The sequence below is a fragment of the Phoca vitulina genome, unplaced genomic scaffold, assembly GCF_004348235.1.
Source record: "Phoca vitulina isolate PV1807 unplaced genomic scaffold, GSC_HSeal_1.0 scaffold8, whole genome shotgun sequence".
NCBI lineage: Eukaryota > Metazoa > Chordata > Mammalia > Carnivora > Phocidae > Phoca > Phoca vitulina.
The window spans coordinates 46,898,324-46,922,715 of record NW_022589711.1 but is presented as its reverse complement, the minus strand read 5'-3'; the positions used below and the strand labels follow the sequence as shown (position 1 = coordinate 46,922,715).

General features: G+C 41.2%; 1 protein-coding gene across 5 annotated transcripts in view; it reads left to right on the top strand.

Moving 5' to 3' along the window:
- ZNF148 (zinc finger protein 148) overlaps positions 1-10,477 on the top strand; it is a 127,844-nt gene extending 117,367 nt beyond the window's left edge. For all 5 annotated transcript variants that reach the window (XM_032406745.1, XM_032406746.1, XM_032406747.1 and 2 more), the window contains 2 exons: positions 2,722-2,840; positions 3,182-10,477. In XM_032406745.1, the coding sequence (XP_032262636.1) occupies positions 2,722-2,840; positions 3,182-4,780 (1,718 nt within the window). In that variant the 3' untranslated portion in view covers positions 4,781-10,477. The remainder of the gene's footprint in view (positions 1-2,721; positions 2,841-3,181) is intronic.
- The last annotated feature ends 13,915 nt before the right edge of the window (positions 10,478-24,392 follow it).

Here is a 24,392-nt window from a genome sequence, read left to right as displayed (position 1 = left end):
GTCTTTCTGTGACCCCGAGGGTCCTGAGACCACACTGTCCCGCGAGGGTTCCACCCCCCACTTAGCCACCAGAGTGACGTCCCTCAGCGGAGCAGACTCTAAAAGTTCCGATTTTGTGCTCCGCTCTCTATCACTTGCCAGAAGTGGCCGACGGAGGCCCCTCCCCCGCCGTCTATCCTCCCGAATATCGCCTCGGATTCACTTCTCCACACATCCTACCTTCCAGAAAGTGGTCGCTTTTCTGTTCAGAGAGTTGTTGCTATTCTTTTCTTCGATCTCCTGTTGAGTTTGTAGGTGTTCAGAATGGTTTGATCCCTATCCAGCTGAATTCCTGAGAGGAGACGAAATCCAGGTCTCCTACTCCTCCGCCATCTTGCTCCGCCCTCCAATAAGTGGTCTTCTTAAAAAAAGAAAAGAAAAGGAAAAGAAAGTTGCATTCTAAACAGAAAAAAAAAAAAAAGTAGTTTTCTTTACCAGCTTCCATTGCTTCATTAGTTATTCACTTACTAACCCTTTGGCCAAGTGCCTTAACTTTTCTGGACTTCAGTATTTTTTTGTGAAATAAGTGAATTGGTCTCGATTAATTATGTTAAGCTCTCATTCTAGCCTCTGAACCCTTGGAGTTCTTACTTAAAACCCCAGTATACAGACGTGGAACTATTCTGTCCTGAAATCTAGGTGGCATACTTAGAGCCATTTGCCACACCAACATCAGCCTTTGGGGTCTCTGTGGTTCTTTTAGCCCTAAAATTTGGTAACTCCATAGCAATTACAGAAGTCACTTTTTTTTTTTTTTTTAAACAGAAGTTACATTCTTGAAAGTTTCAAGTAATTGTCACCAAATTAAATTCTCAGGCACCATTTCTCCTGGACATTTTATAGTAACTAAATTCTTAGTTTCTTTGTTATTTTCCACTACATTTTCTTTCTTTGGCTTTAATCACATACACAGTCTCTTTAAAAGTGTATTCACTTTAAATTCTAACACTTGCAAGAAGCTTTTCCAAATCATACCAGCTCAGTAACATTTTTCCCAATAATAATCCACTGTAATAATCATTTATGCCATTCATTTGGCATTTAAAAATTGTACAAAGTATCTTGAGCTATGTAAAGATAATTTTGACTCAGATTCGGACCAAAAGAAATGTGATCTAGTTGAATAGAGATGTACAAAATAATTATTGAGATGACAATGATAGTAATGAGTGCTATAGAAGAGGCTCAGATGAAGTTCTGTGGAAATTTAGAAAAGATACTTTTCCCCTGGAAGAGTAGGGCAAAGGATCCCAGAGGATATGGGTTGGGACTTGAAGGAAATGTGGCACCTTGAACACAAAGAGATGGGCATTTTCTTTTTTTAATTTTATTTATTTATTTTAGAGAGTTTATTGGGGGGTGGGGAGGGGTGGGCAGAGGGAGAGGAGAGAGAATCTCAAGCGGACTCCGCATTGAGCACGGAGCCCGTAGTGGGGCTCAATCCCATGGCCCTGATATCATGACCTGAGCCAAAATCAAGAGTCGGATGCTCAACCGACTGAGTCGCCCAGGTGCCCCTAGGTGGGCATTCTTGACTGAAGGAGCAGTGTGAATCTGCGGCAGAGGTAGAAAAGCACAAGGTGGTAGGTATATTGATTTGCCTGGAAGAAAAGTTTTAAGAAGAGAGGTAGTGAGATCTAATGTTGTACAGGTAAACCAGAGCTGGACATAGTTTTATTAGTTGTCTCTTTATAATGTGTGTATCTTGTTTTCCCAATAACATTATAAGCTCTTTGAAGCCAAGTAACGAATCTTACACTTTTAATCTCTACAGCAGGGTTATGGGTAGAGGGCAAGTATTCAGTAAGATTTTGTTGAATGTATGTAACAGTAGCTTCCCAAAAAAGTATTATTCAAGATAACTTACTGTCACACCCTTCTGTTTACTGTGGTTTTATCAGTAAAAACTATTTTAGATCTCCACAGTAATGGTTCCTTATAGCTAATCAGTCCTTACGAAACTTTTAAAAATAAAATGGAGGGGATGGGGGCAGGAGTTGTGTGTCTGATTAGCAGTACTCAGTTTGATTCATTCCCCAAAAGGACATGAGAAGTGCTGGTTTGAGTTGAGAAAAAGGATCAGTATAAACAAACCTTTTGAAACTTAGTCTCTAATTTAAGTTCTTTTTATGTTTTAATAAATTAGATTTTTAAGAATATTTCCTAGGATTCAGATTTCATTTAACCACAAATATTTGTTGAAAAGAAGTGAAGAATTGAAAAGGTGTACCCAAGAATTGTGTTGGACTATATATGGGTAACATTTTCTTTTTTCAAAAACTTTTCTCAAGTATTATTTGGTATGACTGAATAAAAAAGATAAAAAGCATCAGCTACTCTACTGAAACAGTGTTCACATTGCTGTAAGTTCCTGGTACTCCTGGTCTCCTTGGATTGGAAAGACTATGTTACGTACACACATAATAGAAAGGTAGGGAAATTGAGTATGCCTGCCTTCAGCCTTTTCTTTCCAATGGCACATGCCAATCTTTTATTTTTGTAGAGCAAAATATTTTTGCAAATTAAATTGGAAGTTATATTTAATATAGGAGCAGAGTTTTTATCATTTAAAAAGAGCAAAGTATGACAGTTTTTTAGAGCCATTTATTTAGAGATTCTTGTAAAGTAATTCATTATTTTACAATATTTGTTTTGTTTTAAACTTTCTATATCATGTACTAGGTGAAAAACCATTTCGCTGTGATGAATGTGGTATGAGATTCATACAAAAATATCACATGGAAAGGCATAAGAGAACTCATAGTGGAGAAAAACCTTACCAGTGTGAATACTGTTTACAGGTAAGGGGTGGTGTGAAATGTTTGTTTTTGGGTTTTGTTTTTTTTTTTTAAATCACTTTGTTGCAGTATGATGGACATTGAAATTCTTCTATCCTAATTAAATTATAAGATAATTCTATTAAACTAAATTAGAAAATGTTACTAGAACTGTTTGAAGAACTCCCAGCTGCTGCTGATTAGACTTATAATAGACACCTGGCTCAACAAATTAGTATGGAATTGCTTATATTATTATACTTCTATCTGTCTTTATATTAATTCCTTTTTTTTTTTCTTTTCTTGCTTGACGAAAAAACACAAACTAAAACAAAAAACTGACTGCCAAAATCTGAATTTGACAGTATTTTTCCAGAACAGATCGTGTATTGAAACATAAACGTATGTGCCATGAAAATCATGACAAAAAACTAAACAGATGTGCCATCAAAGGTGGCCTTCTGACATCTGAGGAAGATTCTGGCTTTTCTACATCACCAAAAGATAGCTCACTGCCAAAAAAGAAAAGGCAGAAAACTGAGAAAAAATCATCTGGGATGGACAAAGAGAGTGCTTTGGACAAATCTGACCTGAAGAAAGACAAAAATGATTACTTGCCTCTTTATTCTTCAAGTACTAAAGTAAAAGATGAGTATATGGTAGCGGAGTATGCTGTTGAAATGCCACATTCGTCAGTTGGGGGATCGCATTTAGAAGATGCATCAGGAGAAATACATCCACCTAAGTTGGTTCTCAAAAAAATTAACAGTAAGAGAAGTCTGAAACAGCCACTGGAGCAAAATCAAACAATTTCGCCTTTATCCACATATGAAGAGAGCAAAGTTTCAAAGTATGCTTTTGAACTTGTGGATAAACAAGCTTTACTGGACTCAGAAGGCAATGCTGACATCGATCAGGTTGATAATTTGCAGGAGGGGCCCAGTAAACCTGTGCACAGTAGCACTAATTATGATGATGCCATGCAGTTTTTGAAGAAGAAGCGGTATCTTCAAGCAGCAAGTAACAATAGTAGGGAATATGCGCTGAATGTGGGTACCATAGCTTCTCAGCCTTCTGTGACACAAGCGGCTGTGGCAAGTGTCATTGATGAAAGTACCACAGCGTCCATACTAGATTCACAGGCATTGAATGTGGAGATTAAGAGTAACCACGACAAAAATGTTATTCCAGATGAGGTACTGCAGACTCTCTTGGATCATTACTCCCATAAAGCTAATGGACAGCATGAGATATCATTCAGTGTTGCGGACACTGAGGTGACTTCTAGCATATCAATAAATTCTTCAGAAGTACCCGAGGTCACCCAGGCAGAGAATGTTGGATCAAGCTCCCAAGCATCCTCATCAGATAAAGCCAACATGTTGCAGGAATACTCAAAGTTTCTGCAGCAGGCTTTGGACAGAACTAGCCAAAATGATGCCTATTTGAATAGCCCGAGCCTTAACTTTGTGACTGATAACCAGACCCTTCCAAATCAGCCAGCATTCTCTTCCATAGACAAGCAAGTCTATGCAGCCATGCCCATCAACAGCTTTCGATCAGGAATGAATTCTCCACTAAGAACAACTCCAGATAAGTCCCACTTTGGACTAATAGTTGGTGATTCACAGCACTCGTTTCCCTTTTCAGGTGATGAGACAAACCATGCTTCTGCCACATCAACACAGGACTTTTTGGATCAAGTGACTTCTCAGAAAAAAGCTGAGGCTCAGCCTGTCCACCAAGCTTACCAAATGAGCTCCTTCGAACAGCCCTTCCGTGCTCCGTATCATGGATCAAGAGCTGGAATAGCTACTCAGTTTAGCACTGCCAACGGACAGGTGAACCTCCGGGGACCAGGGACAAGTGCTGAATTTCCAGAATTCCCCTTGGTGAATGTAAATGATAACAGAGCTGGGATGACGTCTTCACCTGACGCCACAACCAGCCAGACGTTTGGCTAAGCAGATGTGTAAATAATACTGGCACTTTAGAACAGATTGATCAAGAGTGGGGTTACTCTGTGTAAAATGGAGTGCTGTACAGACTTAAGAGCAATGCGTTATAACAAGTTAAGCTGATAGGAATAGCACGATAATCCAATAACTGCATTTTGTTTGGTTAGTCAGCATTCTTTGAACTGCCTTACATGTTGTCACCTTTATAGAAGCAATGCATTACTTGTTTTAGAACAGAAACTTGCTATTCCACCTACACCGAGTTTAAAAGGAAAAAAAAGACTTTCGCACACTCGTTTCCTAACCGATAACGTTGTACATTCTGAGGAGATTAGTAATTGTGTGAAATTTACTCATACTGTTTCTAAGTTTTTCAGCATAGTCATTGCACTTCAGCAGGGAATCTGAGTATACTTTACAGACAGAGTGAACTTAAAAGTTTAAATGTCAAGAGATTATGGCTTAAATAAATTAGTGTGTCCTATAGGGGGGAAAAAAGAAACCAAGAAACCACCTTTTAAAAAGAATGATATGCCATATACCCTTGATTTTCATTTCGCATTATATTGACATGTTTTTTTTTTTTGAGAAAAAAAGTAATAAAAATCTGATAGTCTAAGACTCCACTATTTAAAGGCCTAATTACTTTTAAAATATGCATACTTTCAAAACTTTTACCAAAATACGTAACTGTTGAAGCATTCACTTCTCTATGGAAGTATGCATATTGGTGTCAGTTTCTTTGTACAGTTGTACTTAGATATTTTTTATGATTTTTCATGTGCAGGTATCAAGGTTTTGAAGTTTTAGTAAAAAGATATTCTGTAGATTACATTCCCAAGAACATAATGCTTACACAAAATGTATATTCCACGTTTTAAAGCTTAATTGTATTTTACTTTACATATACACTTCAGTTAACATAGAGCACTTAGAATCTATTTGGTATTTTTGATTTCTCAAAGTAAAAAAAAAAATTAGATTTTTAGGTTTGATATGGTTGTGTCATAATCATCTCATAATTGACTATTTTAATTTTTGGCAATAAAAGGAAATTGGGTATCTTTGGAACTGTAAAACCTGGTTTAATCCTTCTCTTTCTAGAATCTTGATAGATTGGATAATTAAACAGTATCCAGAGAAACTAAAGAAATGGGCATTTTAATTGCTTATTTTATCTTGAATTACTTTTTAATGAACACTGCTCATTACAATTTTACAAACCAAAAGTGTTTACTAATTCTAGTAACTACAATTTCTTTTTCAGCTAGATGAGTGATCGGAAACTTTTTGTTGCATTTCAAAATCTAAATAAACTACAGACTTTATCCTTATACCACGAATGTTTTTTTTTTTTATACTTTGTCTTAAAGTAATACAGCATGGTACAATAAATAGTGCTTTTATATAAACACGTATATATACTTTTCTAAAAAATGACGGTTTGAGTTACACATGGACAGTTTTAATTTTTGGAAAATAACATTAGTTCTATTGATATTACTGTGCTCTTTAATTTGTTCCAACTTTTTATTTTAATTTCCAACAACTTTGTCACAATGCACATTCTGATGTAGCACCAGTGATAATCTAAAATTAATATCCTTGGAAGGTAAAACTTTATTGTTGCTAATTTCCACTTTAACTTTTATATTGGCCCTATAGATCTGCAGTCTTTATTTCAGTATAGAATGTTATACGTTTAAATTATTTTTTCTTTTATTTAATGTTATCCGAAGAGTGTTCTCATAAAGAAAGGGAACAAAGAAAATATCCACCCTTAACATCTTTTACATTTATTTTGAATATTTTGGTGTTTTATGATAATGAGTATAAATTATGTTTAATGTGGTTTCCTCTGTACTTTGGTTATTAAGCTTTGCTTGAAATAATTAATTTTCCTATTTGACAGCTTTCTTTGCTGCCAGATTTTTCAAGAATTTTAGACTTCTTTGAAGTAGATATTTAAGTTCTGCCATTACTGACTTTTAAGAATGGTGTGTGTTGTGTTACACATCACACAATTGCAAGAAGGCTTTGTTCAAGTGAGATGTTAAAGATGGAACTGTGCTCATCCTATACAGGCATTTGTATTTTTCTCATACTACTATTTGATAATAGGCATTTATTTCCTGAGTTGGTTTTTTATTTTGAGCCTGATCAAAAATTTTGTTCTATTAACAGCTTTGATGTAGTTCTTGGTACAGTATACAGTTTGTTTGTTTTAACATCACCGGCACAGTTTTTAGAATGGGACTCTACTGCTGAGCAGTTAGGGTAAGCTAAGGAAGGAAGGCCTTTGCAAATGGTAGTTATGCAAGCAGAAATTCAGGTGTTGCATTCCTGTCTTCAACACATTTCTTTAAATCTACATAATGGCAGACTTTTCTACCACATTGTAAGCATTTTTGAGAAAAGTGATACTTTAGCATAACTTACTGACTCACCATTTAAGTTTAGTAGTCATCGCTCTCTTAACTGTGAAATTCTAAATGCCTACCAGAGTTACCTTGTATTATCATCATATGATAAACATCTCAGCAGTTTGGGTTTCCCCACTTGGGTGTAGAAAGTTACTTCATTTCTGTCCGGGCATTAATAGTAAAAGTAAGTAGCCTTTTGTGCTACTGTAGATTGGAATATTGAGGATATGAGATACCCTTTTGCAATTTGTGTTTCTCATTTCTCTCAGTGAGCAAATTGTTCTATTAAAACATGCTCTTATACCGTTGAACTTTTTGGTCTTTGTGAGTAAGGTACGCTTTTTTCACTTAGGACCTACTCTCAACGTTTGAAGATTGGAAACAGATTGTGTTAGATGAGGTAATACCTGTTGAACATCTTCTAAAAGCCTTTTTTTTTTTTTTAACATCTTACTGTACACATATTTCATTTGGTTCGGAATATTTGAGTGGCTCTTAAATCTTTTGGATCTACTTGCAGATTTTCTAGTTGATACCGTAGAAACCCATCCTTTTAGCTCTGGCTAAGGACTATCAGTGGTCGGGTAATTTTCCCTTGCTGAGAGGCAAAAAAGGTCTTGTGCTCAGGGTAGGCTTTCATTTCCACAGGGGAGAGAAACTTGCAAAGTGCCAGCTAGATTAGATCTTTTGCCACTTCCTTCATTTTATCAATTTGAGTTTTTAAAGGGCTGTTTAAAAAAAAAAAAAAAAAAAAGCCGGGAAACTTTAAAAGTAGGCATTACTGTAGTACTACATTTCTTAGACATAGAACATCTTAAACTAGAACTTGTTTTTTCACAGTATAATTACTTGAAGAAGCACTATTATAATCAATGAGAAACTTTTTGACACTGCAATTTAATTTAAACTTTTTCCGTTTCAAATTGCTTTATTTCAGGGAAATAATTTTCCAGTTGTTTTTGCTATATTCTGCAAATAAAACCGTATGTTTCCTTTTTTCACTTAAACTTTGGTAGGAAACAAAACTAAAGCAGACAAACATTTCTTGTTGTGTTTGTTGCTTTCTTTAATCCAATGGATAAAAAAGTAAAACCCTGTAAACATTATTTTATTTTTTTATGCAATACCATGCTGTAAATACGGTTCATCAAATAAGGATGTACCTATGATTGAATCTTTAATTCTGCACAGTTAGAGTTTATATATAAACGTGTCTTGACAATCAAGGACTTTTATGTGAGTCTTCCTTTATGATGTTTATTAATGTTATGCATTCCATTTGTTTTGAAGTGAGTACCAATGTGCTAATTTGTATTGTCTGAAAGTATGTAATGTTTTTACAGCTTGTTTTTAAGAATCTGTAAATATGTACAAACAAATCATAACTGCTTTATGTTAGAAGGCATATGATGTTGTACTGTATGTAAGCAATAATACATAGCAGTGCTAACTTTACAAGTAGCATCAGGAAAGTTCTAAAAACATTTCAGAGTTATTATCCTTATTTCATTTAATAATGATTATCTTTAATCAGTTTTTATAAGCAAATTCCATTGTTCCTCCTATTGGAACATAACACTGTTTACACAGCATAATTGAAGTTGCAGGGGAGACAGGCTAAATCTGACTTCATCTGTACTCACTTTCACTAAGCATTGAATGGCCTTACCACTCTTCTGCAAGATGGAGGAAGACCGCAAAACTTAGTGCCCATCACACTGAAGGAAGGGGGTGTGTTGTTTTGTTTTGGTTTTTTTCCTGCTTCTGTACTGCTACCTAACTTTGTGGTTTGCTTTGGATTTTAATATTTGTTTCTGTTTTAGATTCAAGCCCATTAAGTTTTGAGGTGACTTCAGCTCCATTGTGAAATAGTTCTCTTCATATTTCATAGCTACATTTCAATAATTCTAAACTACTTTCTACTTTGATTTTTAGATACTTATTTTTCGAGCTTGATTTCTCAGCTGATCAGATGAATTTATTCAACTTCAATACAAAGAAAGACAAACCTATTGTAGTTTGAATTGAGTAGATATTACACTGTACAGAACAGCTATTTGAACACACACATCACTGCTTTAGAAATAAAACCGCCAATTTATAAATGTATATGACCTACATTTTATAGGAGAAATGTTTTTAAATGCTAGTCATTTATATAATAATGTGCTTTGAAGGATTTGCTAGTCCACTTCTGTCACTTTTTAGTACACTGGTATCTTTTATATGTAATGTATGCTTTTTATTATTGTAGCAAAGCATTTCAGTAGAACGAATTTTGCAACAATATGGGGGAAATTTTTCATTGTTGGATTTGAATTATACTGGATTTTATCTGTGTAGTCTTGTCTTTATTTTAATGCTGTCTGGAAGGGAACTTGGTATCCAAATAAAGCAGGTAACCTCATTTTACTTCAAGGGCATACTGTGTAGTGCTGAATTTAATCTGGAAATCTGATGATTTTGAAAAGAAAAACACGTTTATAAAAATTGTACAGAAGAAATTAAATGTGTGATGGAAATCCTGATGGTGGAGCACGTTGAATTTTCTGATACATAGTGTTATTTTCCTGGGATCCCCTATGCCTTCTTTGTATTTCAACTAATAAAGGAAAAAACCCTGTCATTAAAACTGGTAGGATAATAGGATATTCTGATTATACAGTATTACTTTTCCTATCCCATTTTCTGACCCTTTCTCAGTCACTGTAAATTTTTATTTTCTATTTCCTATTGATAATTAAACGTGTACATAATATAGACACTGTTGTATAAAACTGAATGAATTGGGTTGTTATGCTTGAATGGGTAAATGGAAATATTATGGATACTGAGAATTCTTAATGTCAGAACAAATTTCCAGGAGAAAGGCATCATATGTCCTGGGAAGGTCACAGCAGATGTTTCTTCAACCCCCTGGGTTATCTGTGTGAAAGAATCAACTCTAAACTCAGTATCTTCTACAAGTGGGTCTTTCCTTCCCCACCTCCCCCCAAATACATGAGCATTAAATTTCAAAATATACTCAGGTGAAAATTGCTTTGCAATGGAACTTATCACATTGAAATTTTCACTGTTAAAGATACTTGTGATATTTTTAAATACAAACTTTCACATCAGTAGTCAGCAGCCTGACAATTGAAATCTGGTAAGTCAGTGTGTTTTAAAATATATTTTACCCTCCAAATCGAATTGTTTTTAAACAGTTGGGAGGACTTGTTTGTTTGTTTAAATGCATTTTTTAATTGTCACTGTAAAAATAAAATCTTGCTTGACCCCATATTATGACATGAATGAATTGCTGAGCCTTTATAATACAATGGAAGCTCATTTCATGCATAGTTATGGAACATAGACATGTTCTTTAAACTGACCTATTCATTAAGTGGTTTAGTGAGTTTCACAGCTTCTGACATTGTCATGTAGTTAACCTTGCCACTTGGGGTTTATAATACCATTTTATGTATTGTGATACTAAAGGAAGCTGTTTTATTTTTAATTGGATTATTAGACTATATTTGCAAATTCTGCATTTTAAATGTGGACACTTGGCTGTTTGAAAAATAAAAAAAAATACAGAATACAGTTTTATGAATAATTTCCTAGCTGAATTTTTCACAATATTCTGAACCAAATAACTTAAATGGCAAATATTTAAAAACTGGTGCATAGATTTATATTAAAAAGATAAAAGGATGTCTGTATGGAATTAACAGTTTTACACACAAATTGGGTAATAATTAGTAGGGCCTTGACGGTATGTAGTTTTGTGTAGAATGTATTAAGCAGTTCTAAAATTCAGGAGTCAAATGTATATCGGATGACTCTGATATTTGACACTTGAAATATGTTTAACATGGGGTTAAAAATTACATGATTTTTTTTCTTTATAGGTAAGATTCTTTTAACCCGTTATATGTGGGGCTTGGGGTTTTTTGCCCCATTAGTGAAGATAGTTTTGTTTTTATCCATTTGCCACCTTGCCAGTCCCCTGTCTTGTGACCGGTGGGACACATTGTAAGAAAGCTGTCTGCGATCAGGAGTACAGTCCAGGTCCTTGGGACAAATATAAGCAAATTGGCCTTTGCAGAGAGATTAATCCTAGGACCCTGGCTTTATTAGCATGGTGCTTTAAGTAATGATACATAATACCACTGATAGTCTATTGATCCATTTCCTGGATCTCTGTTCTTGAATGATTAGAAATGGTAGGGAGAAGGGTGGGGAGATAACTCTACATGATGCTTCTCCTACCTTCTCAAGATTACAAGAAAAAAATGAAGTCACTTGAATTAATGCATTGTCATTGAGTCTTACTTGACAATTTATGCACAAAAGGAGTATGAAGATTTTTATGACTATATGTTTGGATAGAAATTTAATTTTTTTTTTTTTTCAGACTGCTGGCTGTCCTGTCCCTCACCCTCACCCCCACCCCTACCCCCACCCGTGGTCCTGATAAGGTATTAGGATAAATTATATCCATTTGGTGGATAAAAATCAATGGAGCAGAAAAGTTTAAGTGAACTAAAGGTAAAATTTTGGGTCTCAAAATTAGTTCTTTTTGTCATTTTTCTAATGTCCTTAAAAGGACATTTTATGCACACACCCATGCAGATGTATATGCGTATGTGTGAGAGCTAGCATGTGAAATGTGATACTGTGAGAATGACCATTTTCAAAGTGATTTTCTACTTTGAAAACACAAAGTAGAAAAAAAACCGGAAAACTCAAGTTTAGAAATGGACTTAAATGGTAAAATGGGGAACATTTTGAGTTTTTGCATCTTTACCCATTCAGATGAACTTTTAAAATCATAACTTAATTTCCCCTAGCTTCTCCCATTCTTAATGAGATTCTGAAACTGATGCTTGTGTCAAGATGGTGAAGGGAGCCAAAGAAATGCATTATCTGTGATAGTAATTACGTTTCTAATGATGTGAATTCTTACTTGCTGGGGTCTAGTATTCATTGAGCATCGATCACCTGCTAAGTAACAAGCATTGTCCTGGATGCAAATAAGAGACGGTTGAGGATACTAACGTCTTTATTTGAGCATCTGAAAGGTATTTATAGTGGTATCAGTTGCAGGGTGCAGTGTTGTACTTTAGATTATGAAAGCAGATATTGAGTGTTAAGATGTGTTGGGTGTTGTGCTGAGTAACATACCTCATTCTTCACCAAATGGGTAAGTAGATTATTTTAGGATAGATTTCTAGAAAACATATTTTAATAAATTGCAGAAGATAGAAAATATATACAGGCCAATACAGTGGAAATAAAGAACATTGTTAAAAATATCCCCTAAAGTACCAAACTTAAGGATGAAATTCAAACCTGGACTGTGGAAATGAGACCGTAGCCTTTGTTCAGAAGGAACTGACCTATTATTGGAGTGGGAGATTAGTGCTCTCTAGGGATTTTGCAAACTTGAGGGGTACCTACATCAAAGTAGGGAGTTGGAAATGGATGCTAGAGGATGCCTTTCTGGAAATAGAGCCAACCGAACCAGTGCTAGTTAGTCATTTGAGCACAGTCTTCATGGAGTGGTATTAATACTAATTTAAATCCATTGAAGTCATACACTACTAGTCAGTACTCCCAGCTATGATTATGATACGCTTTATGTCAAATAACTTCCACTAACCCCTCATTACGATACTCTTTTCCTTGACTATTTTCTTCAGGGTGTTTGGTCCACGGTAAAATTTACCCTTAAACTTCTAATATGACAATTTTCCTTTGGTTCCTTAAGGGAACTCCAGCACTGTCCTGCAACTTTCGTCATTGGCAACATGAGGGTTAAGACTGATTGCTAGAGCACAAAATTAAATGGCAGAAAGAGGATGCAACTGAGTTAACACATTCAGAACCACTCTTGGGTTTACTCACAGGAGACAGTCGCTGAGAGCAGTTGTCCCATGCAGTTTGCTGAGTTGGCCCTCATGACTTGAGGGCAGATGATGGTACTCAAAGGCAGTGTAACCAGCGCTGCAAGGGACAGCTTTAAATGAACCTAATGTGATCTTGTTGAGGATGATTGTGTGACAGCAGGGCTGTAGGGTAGGGAGGCTCCACCGGCCACACCGGCAGGTTAAGAGGCAGCAAAATGAGCAAGAGACTTAAGTTGTGGCTCTCCCTTTGTGTAAGGTGGTTCAAGTCACCCTCCCTGAGCTTCAGTGTTTTGTCTGTAAGGTGGGGATTAAAAATTCCTTTCAGATCTGTCAGTATCAAAGCATTTGAAATGATTTGTACGCTATAAAGCACTAAACATTTCCTAGTCATATTTTACAAGTGGCACAAAGGCAAGATAGAGCAGAATTGGACAAGGGTTTGGAAGCCTCATTTCATGTAAAGCAGATTTATTACATGTAATAAATTCCTGACTTGCTGACAATATCATCTTTTCAAAAAATTGAAGGTAGGAGTGGGTTTGTCCGGATTTAATTGACCAGCAAGGGAAAACTAGTTAGTGAGGTGGAAGTGATTTCATTTTCAGAGACCCTGGAAGGGATGCAACATTTCGGAGAACAATGTATATTGTAGTGAATGTTAAAAAGTCAGTAGACTTGCAGGGTGGGGGAAGAGGGAGAAATCACACCCTACAAAAGTAGGAATGTATTGAACCACTCAATCCCAAGCTTTTGGTTAATCAGGTACAGCAACCTATCTGCCCATGAGGGAGGCGAAAAGCACCATGGACAGTAAGGTTGAGAAGCTGCAGCCAGCTTTCCCAGGCTGGAGGAGGGCATGTAGGTCTGTGTGTATGTGCTGGACCTGCTTGTTCATCTTTTTCTTTCACCACTTTTTATTTTTCTTTCGCCATTTGTCTCCATTCTTTGCTACCTCCTTTGTTTTCTTCCTCCTGAAAGACTCTGGTATGTGCCACGGTGCGTATACACCAAATGGAAACAGCTGACAGCATGTAATACCTGGCCTTTCATGCAAGTTAGGTTTATTTACTTCAAGTGATTTTTAGTATTAATATTCCAGGAAAATTCAAAATTGTTCATCAAGAAAAGATTGTGGAACCCCTGGATTAGTTTGTATGCTTCTCGAGGGCATTTTGTTCACAGAATATAGAACAGTGCTTCATCTGTAAGCAAAAATAAATGAATGAGTGAACAATGTTATGCAGTAAAAGAGGTATTAACAGTAGAGGTGTTAGAAATGATGGTGGAGATTTGATGGTATTAAGATGATGCTACTATGATCAGGGAGCTTGGGAATACCAGATTTCTGCGCTTGGCCACAAGCTTCTAAAGATTCCCGGAGGAGACATACACAAGGATCAATGGCTAGTGGGAAACATGGTATCTTATGTGTTGCACCTCTTTCCCAAACCCTAATGTAGAAATGGGCCAAAGGATGTGGTCAGAACTACAGGACTTCTAGAGCCATTTCCTTCCCTGTAGCTCCTTACTACCCTCTGGCTGCAGAGAAATGAGAGCAAATTCATATATAAGAAGAGCAAACAGAGAACAGGAGGTCAGAATTCCATAAATGAAAAAAAGGTCCCAGCATTTTCCCCAGCCCAGTGGCATAGGAATAAAGAAAGGAAAAGAGGGGGGTGGGCATGTCCACATGTGTGGCCTATTGGAAAGTGACTTGTGCTCACTGCTGGGGCAGCTCAGTAAATGTTCTATGATATCAATTGGATGGACAACTCATGGTGGGCTGGACTTGTGACTATTTCTCAAATCCTTTTGAACCCTCCCTCCCTTTACCACAACCACAGCCACCCTCAAGTCTTGCTGGGCTCCTACAAGTTTCTGCACATTGACTCTTGATGGCTTCCAGTCCTTTCTGCAGATCATAACCATGCAAAAACCCTTCAGAAGCTTCTCATTTGCTATTTGAATAAACACTAAGCTCCTTGCCTTGGCCTGGCGGCTGCCCATTGCCCACAGCTCCCAGCCTCCCCCACAGTGAGCTCTCATCCTCTCACGTTTGGTCATGCCCACTTCTGCCACAAAGACTGTTTATACTCTTTACCTATTAACCCCCAACCCTGACTTCAGCCCCAGCATCATTTCCTTAGAAAAGCTTATCCTGATCTCCCTGCTTAGGTCATAGCTACCCTCTCCCTGTGCCTCCCCCTACCCACCTATTTCAGACCCCCTCCCCTTCATACAGTTCCTTCTAGCATAGATGGCTGTTTGTCATGACCTGCTTATTAGTGTGAGAATTTGTTTTGATTCCTGCCTGTCCAGAGCCATCTGGCTCCCCATTGTGTGTCAGTGTTGGGCTCAGTGTTTCGTGATGAACAGATACCCGGTGAACATGGTGGAAAGAGAGCATCCAGGCCCACGAGTCACACCTCAGGGTGCGAAGAGCTTGCAGGTGCTGCCGAGGAAGCACCACCTGGGACTTTGAGGCCCTCTAGATAGCAGCCGTGGGACCCGAAAACTGGTCATGTGAGTTTCAAAATGGGAGGAAAGATGGTGGATTTTGAAAACAAGGGATAGCTGCATTTCAATCCTCATCAGATTCTAGAATGTTCATAACAACTCTGCCAGGTAGGCTTGGCAGGCCTTATCATTAACTCCATGGTGCAAACGAGGAAGCCAAGGCTTAGACACAGTAAAGACCATGGCGGAAAAGAAGAACTGGGACCCAGTTTGGGGCCTGACTTCTCTCATCCTGACTCTTGAAGGCCTGTCAGCGGGTCTTCCGTGTAGGGTATTCAAGCAAGTGCTGAAGGCTAATTGTACTGTTGCCACTGTCATTCATAAAACAAACAGGACCCAGCTCATTAGGCTTCTCCCTGCACCTCCTATGTTCTCTGCTCCCACTAAATCCTGGCTCAACCCAGATGGCATGTGGCGGCTAGAGGGAGAATGCCTTCCTCCTGTCAGAGGGCAAACTCCCAGAATCAACAAACAGCGTAGATCCTGGAGGAGAAACAGGATCTCAACAGGAGCTGGGGACACCTGACAGCAGGAAAGTGGCGGCCCCTCCCTCTCCACTCAGCCCTGCGCCAGAAAGCCAGGGCAAAACTCTTCTTCCTGGGGTCCTGCCCCCACCTTTCTGAGAACTGGGAGATCTCAGCCTGTGTGAGGGGCTTGTGCTTGCGTCAGGTTTGAATTTCTTGAGTCGCCCCTTCCCACTCCCAGTTAATGCCTGCCAGCCCTTCAGACCGTCCTTCTTGCATCTGGGGCTCCTGGAAACACACCTCAACCTTTTTCTGTCTGATCTCTTCACCTGGATTAGAGAGGCTGTATTGTGTAGAGGAGAGAGCCTGGAACAGGAACCAGACCTTGGTTCAAATCCTGACTCCGCCCTCAGAGCCAGCAAACTTTCCTGAGTGTGTGCACAATTCCTGTGATTTTTTGAATAGACATGTCCCACGGAGCTGCATCACAATGACCGACTAGAAAGAAATATAGATAGATAATAAATTACTTGTGCTCTTTGAGTAATAGATTTCACAACTTCTCTTTGTCATTGAAAATTTTAACTGGAGTAGGACACCACTGTGGACAGAACATATTCTATCCCTTAAGTATTTTAAGACAGTGGCAAAAACTGCCCCCCCCTCCCCGCCACACACACACAAACTACTGAGCTAGAAATTCCATGTTTTTCAACCTTAGCTGTATCTTAGAATCACCTGAGGAATTGAGAAAATACTGATACCCAGGCTCCACCCCAGACCTGGGTACTGCTGTTTTCTGAAACCACCCCCAGGTGATTGTAAAGTACAGCCTGAGGAGAGGACCACCAGGCTAGTTGACCCTCGTCTCATGACCCTTCTGACTCTGGTTCCAGTTCTGATTCTAGGCTTCGAGGTAATTTTGTATATATACATATTTATATCACAATTTAATGTTTTCAACCTGTTTTTACGTTTCTATTTTGGTTGACTTTGTCCAAGCTCTGATCCTTGCTCAGGGTTCAGACTTTATGACGGATGAGGTCCTTTTTCAAGACCTGCTTTCTTCTCCAGCCTCCACACAGAGGGCAGTTCTCAGCGCCAACCACTGGAAGGGGAAGAGATGAAGGAGCTTCTGCCAGCGGCTAAGCGGGGTAAGGCCCACAGAGCAGCAACGTCACTATTGTGAACTTCAGCTTGAGTTGGAGCTGCTACTGGATGAAAAAGAAATGAGTTTAAAAACAATATTATGATTTTTTATATAACAAATGAATAGAAATAACCCATTTTTTTTTACCTAGGTTGGATGCATTATGTATTCACTATCTATTGCTGAATAACAAAGTACCCCAAAACCTTGTGGCTTAAAACAACAATTTATTATGTCTCATGGTTTCTGTGGTCCACATTTCTGTGGACAGAGCACAGCAAGGACAGCTTGTCTTTGCTCTATAATGTCTGGGACCTCAGCTGGAAGAACCTAAAGCGGGGGACTAGAATCATCTGAAGGCTGGCCTCACATGTCTGGCAGTGGATGCTGGCTACTGGTGGGAACACCCACAGGTGGCCTCCCAATGTGGTCCAGGCTTCCTCACAACATGGTGGCTGAATTCCAAGCATAAGTGCTCCGAGACCAAAGAAGCCAGATGGACTGCCTACTGCTTTTATATTCTAATTTGGAAATCAAGCGGTGTCATTTCTTGCATTCCTACTACGGGTTAAGCCAGTCACAAAGGTCCGTTCAGGCTCAAGGGTAGGGAACACAGACCCCATCTCTTTTGAAAGGAATGTTAATGTCATATTGCAAGAAGAACATATGTTAGTGCATCTTTGGAATATACTGTCTGCCCCACATTGTTTGTTTTTTGATTTTCTTACTCATCTATTTTTCAGATTCCAAAAGTAATGTGCTCATTGTAAGAAAAAATATCTCATTAAAAATCCAGAATTTGTCAGGGCACCTGGGTGGCTCAGTCGGTTAAGCCTCTGACTTCGGCTCAGGTCTTGATCTCAGGTCCTGGGATCGAGCCCTGTGCCCGCTCCCTGCTCAGAGGGGAGTTTGCTTCTCCCTCTCCCTTTGCCCTTACCCCTGCTTGTGCTCTCTTTCTTTCAAATAAATAATCTTTTTCTAAAATCCTGAATTTGTACACCTAGAAAGTAGATTTCTCTCCCATTTTACCCATTATCTCAATCCCACTCCCTAGAGATAGCCACTATTAACAGATTGATGCGTATTTTTCCATACTAACTACATACATATACACACTGCTTTATAAAAAATAACTATACACATTATTCTGCAACTTGCTGTTTTTACTTATGTGATGAACAGAATTTCATATTAGTACATATAAAGACACCTAATTCTTTTTAATGCTGGCTGTCATAGCATGGCTGTACCATAACTTATTTAATCAATCTTCTATTAATGGACATTTGGGTTCAAATTTTTTTAACTATTGCAGACTAATGATGCAGTCAGTGAACATCCCTATACTAGGTCAGATAGGGTTCTATCTTAAAAATCGAATTGTTCTTTTCAAAGGATATGCAGGGGGGCGCCTGGGTGGCTCAGTCGTTAAGTGTCTGCCTTCGGCTCAGGTCATGATCCCAGGGTCCTGGGATTGAGCCCCACGTCGGGCTCCCTGCTCCACGGGAAGCCTGCTTCTCCCTCTCCCACTCCCCCTGCTTGTGTTCCTTCTCTTGCTGTGTCTTTCTCTGTCAAATAAATAAATAAAAATCTTAAAAAAACAACAAGAAAAGATACGCAGGATACTGTTTTTCAATACAACAAAAGTGCATTTTCTTTTAAAGTACCATTGTTATGAGGTCAATCTACATTAAGCAAGATACACTTTTTTTTTCTTTGAAAATGGGTGGGTTTCTCTCGCTTTAACACTAGGAAAAGAAACAAACATCTGTTCTTAGGTCTGAAAATGCTTATAAGCTTTGAAGGGAACTTCTCATTTATTTAAAAAGTAATGAGTGACAGAGAATAGGTGGTTAAGAACAGTGGTGTGGATTTCTTTTTCTAATGTTTTTAACTCAGGCTGTTATGGAATTGAATGTGGATTCTTCAAAGTTCACACAGACACTTAGAGGATGGTTCATCAGAAGATGATGACAAACAGGAAACTAAATGGGGGCAAAAAAAAAAAGTGTCATGTGTGATCCCAAAGTGAGTAATAAAGATGAGCCTACTGGCCATCCAGATGTGATGCATGGATATATAGTCTATTGCAATAATCTGACAGTATCATCCTGCCCACCTATCCATCCTTTGTTTACAGCCGGCTAATGTGTAATTTATTCTGGAGTCTTTCCTCTTGCAGAGAAATGTCTTTGGATGTTATTAATTAAAAAACGTCTTTGCTGGGAATGAAGTTCTGACACATTCTACAACATGAATGAACCTTGAGGACATACTTAGTGAAATAAGCCAGGTGCAGAAGGACAAATATTGTGTGATTCCGCTTCTATGAAATATCTTGAAGGAGCAAATGCATAGAGACAGAAAGTAGATTAAAGGTTACCACGGGCTGGGGAAGGAGGGGAGTGGGGAGTTATTGCTTAATGGGTGTGGAGGTTCTGTTTGGGATGACGAAAAAGATAGCAGTCATGGTTGCACAACAAAGTGAAGGTAATTAATGTCACTGAATTGTACATTTAAAAATGGCTAAAATGGCACATTTTATGTGATATGTCTTTCCATACCAAAAAAACCTTTACTGGAGCAGGAGATGTTGGGGCTCTGTCAGTGTTCCCATGGCTTTGCCTTCCCTTTTGTTTTTAAAAGAACAACCTCTATTTTTAGGGATTTTCACACAAAGGCTCATGTGGGTGTGGGAAGTACTCCCAGCTGCCCTCCTGTTTTCAGAAGCCCACATGGAAGCCTAGCAAGTTATTTAAGGATTAGGATATATGCCAGATTGGAAATGGAGATAATTTAATCTCTCTGTATGTTAATTCAGTTTTTTTTCTGCAATCTGGGGCCCTGGAAATCTGACTTCGATCCCTAGGGAAAGCCAGTTCTGAGCCTTGCTGAAGGTGGTGAGGGCAAAAGAATTCCACTTTCTTCCAGTGGGAGGGCCACCTGGTGGGGTAGCCAGTCGCACTTGGGGATCCCCAGAGCGGGCGCAGTCTCCTCTCCCGCCCAGAGGCTTCTGCACCCGCCCAGGGGGCCACGCGGCCAGTGTGGGAGTTGCGGGCTCTCTGGCTCCCCAACCTTTCTCACTCTTGTGTGCAGGGTTGGACTACTATTCTTTAGACCTGCAGTGGGTAGTCTGGCGTCCTGTCCCATTTCTCAGGGCTGGTCACCTCAGCTGGTGGCATTGAATGGGCCGAGGGATGCAGAGGCAGTGGCTGGTCGAGTCAAGTCTGGGGGCTAGTGAAGCCCCCACTTCTCCCCCCTCCCCCGGTAACCCGGTCGGGGATCCAGATTCCCGTCCTCTCCTCCCGGGCCTGGCAGCTCTGTCGGGGAGCTCGGAGCTTTCCTGGGCGGTGCTAGGTGTGTGGACCCGACCCTGGGTGTGTGTGTCGGGGGGGGGGGGGGCGGGGAGGAATCTCTGCAGCCCCTCCCTCTCCACCTGGCCCCGAGGCCCGTGCTGTGCAGGCCTGGCTGGGGCGACCGAGCCCGGGCGGGACCCGCCTCTCCAGCGGGACAGCTGGGACCCGCGCAGCGCACACCTGGTCAGCCACGTGGCGGCGGGGCGGGGATAGGGCGGGCCCAGCGCTAGGAGCTCCCAGGCCCTGGAGCAGGTGAGGGTGGATGGGGCTGCTGGGTGGGGAGTGCACGAGGTGGTCCTGCGGACGGCTTCTGTCTCCGGGGAAGCACTGTCCTGTAGTACCGGGGCCAGGCGTCGCCACCTGCTCAGGTAATCCCCGCCTCTCCCGGGCCAGCGTCACCTGGTGCGCGTGTGCACCTGCGCGTCTGTGCTCGGGGACTCGGACACGCGCGCGTCTCCCGCCCGGCCCAGAAGAGGGCTGGTGGGTTCTCCCCAGGGTCCCGAGAGCCGGGTGTGGGCTGCTCCATCTGGGGTTCGCCGAAGTTGGGGGGGGCTGACCGAGACGTGAGAGGGTCAGGGCTCCGGCTCCCGAACCTGGGGGTCCTTTTCCGCAGACCAAGAGTTGGAGCTGCGGGGGTCGTGCCATGCCCAGCGCGCCTCCCCCAGGGCCCGCTGGTCTGCACGGGCGGCAGGTCGAGGGGGCGCCGGGACCTTTCCGGGTCCCCCTCGCACCCTGCTCGTCTCCGCAACCCGCCAAATGCTTGCAGTCTCCCTGCTCCCCAGCCCCCAACCCTTTTCCTCAGAATACTCTTGGGGAGCTTTCCCTTCCTCGCCTTCGCTGGCTGCTGTCATTGGTCATGTTCTTCTCACATGACAGACTCTGCCCCCATACCTCCCCTCACTCTCCCTTTCCTCCTCCTTCCAATATGTCAAGAGCCCTGTCTCTGTCCCATCCCTATGCTGGGGAAGGGGGCACACCAACGGCGCACAAGGTCCCTGCCCCAAGGAAAGCTGGCTCTGATGCCAAGGGCAGACTGCTCCTCTGAGGAGAACCAAGCCTTGATAATGATGCTCAGTCCTCTTTTTCTGGCCCTGCTCCAGAGGGGACCCCCAAAAGAACTTCCTAAACTCCCCCTCTCCCCCTCTGCTCCTGGTCCAATCGACATTCACTCACCACCTGCAACCAGTTCTAGTGAGCCAGTGATGCCCGTGCTGTGGACAGAGGGGCTCACGAGCATGGGAGAGGAGTGTCCAACTGTGTCCTCAAGGACTGCGCAGCCTGGCGGCTGGCTCTGACCCCCATACTGAAGGCGCTCAGGGAAGGAACTGCTGGGGGCAGCTGTGGCTGGAGGACAGCAAGGTTTGAGCACAGGGAGCTTCTGAAGGGTGTGCGGGATATAGTTGAGTACCAAAGAGGAAAGGGCTATTTCCAGATGGGGTAGAACAAGGTCCCTTCCTCAGTCAGGGCTGTCTGGTGTATACAGGAAGGATGGACCATAAGGACAGAGGGAAGAGGAGCCAGCCTAACCAAGGATGGTGTTTACCTTCCAGAGGGGTCTCCCCACCCAGACTGCCAGGACCCCATTTCCGGGAGAACGGCCCAGATGTCTCAAGTGCAGGAACTCTTCCATGAGGCAGCCCAGCAGGTAGGCTTGCGTGGTGTGGGGGTCTGAGAGGGAACGAGGGGTCACCAGACAGGAAGCTGAATGGAAACATTACAGTACCCTATTTTAAAAGTAATTATCTCAGAAGTTTATTTTGGTATTCTGACTTAAGAAAATATTATGGCCAATTGTTAACCAGCGGTGTGCAGAAAATCTTTGGTATTTTTTGTAGTGGATTTTGAATCCTGGGCATCCCTCCCTGCCCCATGGAGGTTTTCCATGAACAGAGTGAGGACTCACATAATATAAACTCCTTTTCCTATTGAATCAAAGCAGTGTAAGAAGGTAAATTTATTTCTAAATAACTCATATATGCTGAAGCCAAGTGTGATGTAGGAGAGATGTTAGAGTTTGAAGCCAACGGCCAAGAAAAAGTTCTTGAGATGTCTTTGGTGCAGAAAGGTGGTTTTATTAAAGCACAGGGACAGGACCCGTGGGCAGAAAGAGTTGCACCAGGATCATGAGGAGTGGCCCATTATATACTTTCAAGTTGGGAGGGGGTTAGGGATATTCTCTAAGGAATTTGGAAGCAAGGTTTCCAGGACCTTGAGGGGGCTAGCTATTATTGGGCAAGGAAAAGGTCATTTATTACCGTCTAATAAAACCTTAGTCATGAGACCCTTCAGATGTATATCCACCAATAGGCCATATGCTTGGGCGGGGGGAGGTGTTGATTGCCAGCACGTATCTTGGGGGGTTTAGAAATAAAGGAAATTTCTAAAGGAATTTGTATATGTTAAAGTAGACTTACAGGATCCTGTGGGGGGTGGGGTGGGGTGGGGGCGGCTAGAATTGTCTTTTGCCCTTAGCACAGTATTAACATCGAGGCAGTTGAGTCCCTAGAGGAAGGTCACTCTGCCTGTTCAAGGACTTGTCAGTGGGCTCTAGGTAGTAACGAAATTTAATAATTTTTCTTCTGCCTTGGTTTTCCACATCAGAATGGATTTCTGGATTTCCTGACGGCTGCAGGTTCTTCTTTTTTCTTTTCTCCTTCCCCTGTTGATCATTAGAGACAGTAAATATTCAACATAGCTATGGAATTGAAGTGGCTCTCTGCAGAAATACAGTGAATCCCTTAAAAAGTAAAAAGCCGTGCTTCTGTATTTATCAGGAAACTACCTGCACCAGTCTTTGCTGTTGAAGGATCACTCAGCCTTGAAGTTTTCACTGTCCCTTTGATTTCTCTTATACTTTGTAGAAAAGGGCAGGAGGGTTTCTGGCATAAAGGGAGGAATGAACCTGCTGAGAGGGGAGAAAATCAACTCAAGGCCTCACACAATTGCCAGAGAGCAGGCTCCAGAACCTGGGTGTCCTGAGCCAAAGGGCAGAGGCTGGTGAGGCAGATGGGGTTCTAAGTTGGTCAGGGAATCCAAACTGGCCAGTCACCCCCTCTTCAAGTTTACAGGTACATGGGAAAAATGCAGCATGGTGGCTGGCAGGTGACGAGTACCCAGCACAAGGTACTGCCCCTCTTCTCCCAGGCAGTCCCCGGGCTGTAGCCCCTGCACCCTTGTACTCAGCTCCTCACACCCAGCCCTGGAAGTTTCCATGCTGCTGAGAAGTGAGGGACTGGAGACTTGGCATAGCTCCTCAAAGATGTTTCAGAATGCCTGCCCAGAGCTGTTCGTTCTTAGTGTGGCCGAGGACCTGTAGAGAGACCTTGGTTAATCAGGGGTCTTCCATTTTAGTGAGCTTGACCAGCTTCTCACCATACTTGCCATCTGTTTTCTTTGGATATGTAAGGCTGTACGTAAGTGTTTACACACTTGACATGTTATCTGTGGACCACTTCCGGAATAGTGGCTGCTGTGATAGGGCATGAAAAAGATACCCAGATGGAAAACAGGAGGCTCTTGTCCCCAGGGAGTCCAAAAAAAGAGACGAGTTAGACATTCTGGGTTCCCTCTGTGAGAGGGATCTGTGGAGGCTCAGCTGCAACCCTCTCTCCCCTGTTAAAAACTTTCAGTGGCTCCCTGTGTTCAACTCCTTAGCGTAGGCCCTGCACAGGCTGATCCTGCGGGAGCTTTGAGCCTGCATCTTCTCTGTGCCCCACACTCCAGACAGAGGTCACCACTGTCCGGGCGCTGTGCTTGTGTCTTTCCCCCTCCGGTGGTCCTTGCTGATACTTCTCACTCAACTGATTGGTCACTG